Raw genomic sequence first — 4,476 nt, 5'->3', positions numbered from 1 at the left:
CTGAGTGGCTCAAACGGTCGAGGCGCTGGCCTTCTGAACCCAACTTGGCAGGGCCGAGCTCAGTGCGGTGGTATTTGAAGGTGCTCAGCCTCATGTCAGTAGATTTACTGACACATAAAAGAGCTCCTGCAGGACTAAATTCCAGCACCTCGACGTCTCAAAAAAAACCTAAAAGTTGATAGTGGGACATAAAGCCAATAACATTATTATTTAGCCTACCCTATGACTATGAGTCATGCTCATGACAACTCGAAATTGTCTGTTTTATATTTGGAAGAACCACTCGGTATTCTCTTAGTTTGTATGTCGCATCATTGCACAATACTTCAATAATCGAATCACGAGGTTACCGATGTACGTGGACAGTGAGTATGTAAGTAGACTGATGCAATAGATTAAATAAATGATGTTTAATCAGAAAACCAGTGGGCTACTGTACATCTCCTGTAGCCTATACAAAATATGACGATTTTAAAAAAGCCTCTGCTGATAGAAAAAGACATTTTCAAAGATGACCGAGTTAGCTGGCCGTGCGTTTAGGGTCGCGTAGCTATGAGCTTGCATTCGGGGAATGGTGGGTTCAAATCCTACCGTCGGCAGCCGTTAAAATGGTTTTCGGTGGTTTCCCATTTTCACACCAGACACATGCTTGTGCTGTACCTTAATTAAGACCACGGCCGCTTCCTTCCCACTTCTAGCCCTTTCCTATCTCTTCTATCCTCTTTGTCGCCATAAGACCTATCTGTGTTGGTGCGACGTAAAGCAAATTGATTTATATTTAATATGTGGGCTACTTATTGTGTACACAGGTATTTTTATATGTAATTCTCTCTATATATATACAGTATACGTGAGTTGTGACTTTCAGAGAACTGTGGAAAACCATTAGATAGTGTATAAAATTTAAGTTATGTCAGTATTTTAACAGGCGTACAATGTTTACATCGTGTATTGGTGACAGAGTGCTGTCTCCCTCTCTCTCTCCCCCCCTTGCCCGCTCCTCATCACATTGCGCCACAGCAGTTCTAGATAATTCCACTCCGATTGGACACTGATCCCCACCTGCACATCTATACCGCCCTGTAACTTGTAGATACACAATTCCCACAATTTTGAAATGTAACTTCGTTATATCAGAAAGGACGGGGCAATCAGAAATGTATTATTTCCCAGCAAAGTTATAACATTCTTAATCTCATGGAATGGCTCTTACAATGGTACAGCTAACTCCTCGGCTTCTCTTCTTTCTTCTTCTTCTTCTTCATCTTCTTCATCTTCCTCCTCCGATTCACTGCTTCCATGATGAATGACTAGTTCCTCCACTTCAGGAAGACCTCTCACCTCATTATTGTAGAACTCGACAATCTTCTTCTCAGTGTGTTTTACTTCATTTCTCCACATCTCTGCTGTCACCTATAAGATATATTGAAGTATCACAACCTGACAAATATATTATAAACTCCACTTGCATATATCCAATAAATAACATTTCCACTTGGCCTACCTGATCAAGAGATTCTTTCCACACAGCTGTAGCTCTGTCCAATCCGTGACCAGGTCTTGAAGCCACTGTTTTGTTATAATACTGTTTTGCCACAGACCATACAAATTCGATGGCATTGAAAAATGAGTGGTATGGAGGAAGTCGTAAGACAGTATGGCCTTCACTGTGCAGCATCTCGTCAACAATGTACCTGGTTTTAAAGAAACAGAGAAATATTGTTATGCATACATGAAAGTCAAATACACGAGTGTAAACAACATTATCTAAACTTATGTTTACGTGCTTCTGTACCTCTTTAAGTGACTTCGATTCATATTAGACAACCTTTGCAGCTCATCTTTTGTGGCATTTTCTGGTGGAGAAACTCCATTCTGCCTTAACCATGACTGTAAATTAAAGGAAAAATAAAAATTAATTTCTGTAACATCATTAAACATCATTCAGTAGAAGGAAATATTCAATGAAGTATAATTACCACTAATTGATCCTTCCTCCATTTCGTTGTTGGTTGATGCTCAACAAGCTTACAGTGATATGGTGCATTATCCATTACAATAACACAGGGTCCTATATTTCTTAATCCTACGATTAATTGCGTCTTCACCCACATCTGAAATTTCTCGCTGTTCATAGCACCATGGTAATCCTGATTTCTCTTCAAGTTTGTAGCAAATATCAAATCAGCACCTGTAAGAATTTTAAGTTTTAGTATGAAGTTATTTGTTCTAAAAAAAGTATAGGCCTATTAATAAAAAATGTGATTTCTGTTGAATGATACAAAAAGCTGTCTGATTTTAAGTAAAACCAACTACTGTGTAGCAAAGTCACCTGATGATGAAGTCAATTAATTACTACTTACACTACTTTATCGTAACATCTCTCATGAATGTATCTCCATTAGTAGGCCTATATCTGGATTAGAAGTCCACGATCACTTGCATAAAAGATATAAGTATAAACACCCATTTCAATACCTTAGAACAAATGTAATTGCTGCGAACACTGAACCTATATCAGGCAGTAAGAAATAAGAAGCTTGGAAGGTGTTCAACAGTCAGGTATCAAGCACTGATTCAGGTGGAGATTGTCGAATGCAGAATAAACATAATAAATAGGCCTACAATACAAGTAATTTACTGATACAAATATCCAGTAATATTATATGAAAATACACTGAGTAAGTTTTGATTGAAATACCTCTCTAAGGTTAATCATTGGCCTAAAGTGAATACCTGCAAGTCTTTTTAATAACAGTGGAGAAGTCAAAATCAAAAACCACGTACAGAGCTCAATGAGCGGTAAGTTATAATGCCACTTCCGACCTAGTGCCAGTCAATTTCAATCAATCAGTCACCACTGATCTGCACTTAGGACAGAAGATGTAGTTTCAGGGATAGGCCTAGTATTTTCTTCAATAATTGCAAAGAATTTGGAAATTTATTGAACATCTCCCTTGGTAAATTATTCCAATCCCTAACTCCCTTCTTAAAAAAAAAACAAATATTTGCCCCACTTTTCATCAACTTTAGCACTGTACTGTGATCTTACCTACTTTTAAAATACCACTGAAACGTATTCGTCTACCAATGTCATTCCACACCACCTATCCACCGACAGCTCGGAATATACCACTTAGTCCAGCAACTTGTCTCCTTTCACCCAAGTCTTCCCAGCCCAAACCCGACAAAATTTTTGTAACGCTACTCTTTTGTCAGAAATCACCCACAACAAATCGTGCTTCTGTCTTTTGAACTTTTCCAATTCTCAAACCAAGTAATCCCAGTGAGGGTCTCATACACAGGAACTGTACTTAAGTTGGGGTCTTATCAGAGACTTATGTGCCCCCCCCTGCATCCGTACTACAAACCCTAAATACCCTCATAACTATGTAAAGAGAGATCACCTCACTACAATAAAATGAAGTAAAATAAATTAAGAACATACCAGGTACAAAGCCATCCTTCGTTCCAGCATGAACAATAACCAGTCTTCCTCCCTCAGACACAGGTCGACGAATTACTCCTTGAACATCATGTCCAGATTTGTGTGGTTTATTCCAGGAGTATGTGGGTGACCCTGAAAGACAAATGCACAATTGAAACCAAAGACACCTGATGAAGATAAATTATTCCAAGATTTTTTAAATATAAAATGTAATATATAACATATATATTCACCATTCATAAAAATCCAAGTCTCATCCAAGAAAACAACAGGTTTTGGTTTCTCACTGTCCTTATTACGCATGTATTCCCTCAGAAAACAAGATCTCTTAAAACAAATGTCTTCATTTTCTCTAACATACGCATAGGGATCACCTTTACTCCACACAAACCCAATGGCCTTCAAAATTCTTCTTAATGATGTTTCGGAGCCCTTGTACAAATAAGTGTCATAATTTGCTTTCATGTGGTCGAAAACCTTTCTTACAGTTACGACTTCTCCTGTGGGAAGAAAAAAGAGAGTTACAAGGGACTCAAAAGAGCTGTATGACAATACATGCACAAAACATTTCTGGGAGCTTATCTCACCTGCGTGCCAATTTCTATAAATAATGTTGCAATAGATTCCTTATGAAGTCACCTTACCTTTATGTAATTTATCATAAATAAACCTTGCTATCGCTTCCTTAGAAAAACTGTCTATGCCGGTCACTGGATGTTCACGCTTTCGGCGTTTACCTGGTGTAGAAAATTCAACTCCCTTCTTGAAATTTCCTATTACTTTTCGGACTAAACCGAAACTACACTGTAAGAATACACACACAGAAATATATTACATACACATATACCATAAGTCAACATGAATACACAAAGGTTAAGTCTACGAACCGTATCGAAGTCGACACAAGACATGGTACCGGTATAGGCCTAGGCCTACATGATCAGGTTAGGTTAGGTTCAGAATGAAATACTGCTCCTTTTCAACTGATTGTCATTATGCCAGAAACTTATCATAGAAACAAGATAAAA

At 38.0% G+C, this 4,476-nt stretch overlaps 1 protein-coding gene across 2 annotated transcripts; it reads right to left on the bottom strand.

Annotated features, from left to right (window-relative positions):
- Positions 1-1,013: 1,013 nt before the first annotated feature.
- LOC137500544 (uncharacterized) lies at positions 1,014-4,066 on the bottom strand. 2 transcript variants are annotated; one of them, XM_068227471.1, is made up of 6 exons: positions 3,682-4,066; positions 3,449-3,580; positions 1,980-2,191; positions 1,796-1,890; positions 1,505-1,694; positions 1,014-1,413 (listed from the first exon to the last, which is right to left on the bottom strand). In XM_068227471.1, exons 1-6 carry the CDS (start codon positions 3,911-3,913, stop codon positions 1,210-1,212), a joined length of 1,065 nt encoding a protein of 354 aa, XP_068083572.1. In that variant the 5' UTR covers positions 3,914-4,066; the 3' UTR covers positions 1,014-1,209. The 2 variants fall into 2 exon arrangements, with proteins under 2 accessions (XP_068083572.1, XP_068083573.1); XM_068227472.1 differs by having other exon boundaries at positions 1,237-1,403.
- Positions 4,067-4,476: the final 410 nt, after the last annotated feature.

This window comes from Anabrus simplex, chromosome 4 (assembly GCF_040414725.1).
Source record: "Anabrus simplex isolate iqAnaSimp1 chromosome 4, ASM4041472v1, whole genome shotgun sequence".
NCBI lineage: Eukaryota > Metazoa > Arthropoda > Insecta > Orthoptera > Tettigoniidae > Anabrus > Anabrus simplex.
Note: the sequence above shows the minus strand (reverse complement) of the source record. Positions and strands in the feature narration are given on the sequence as shown.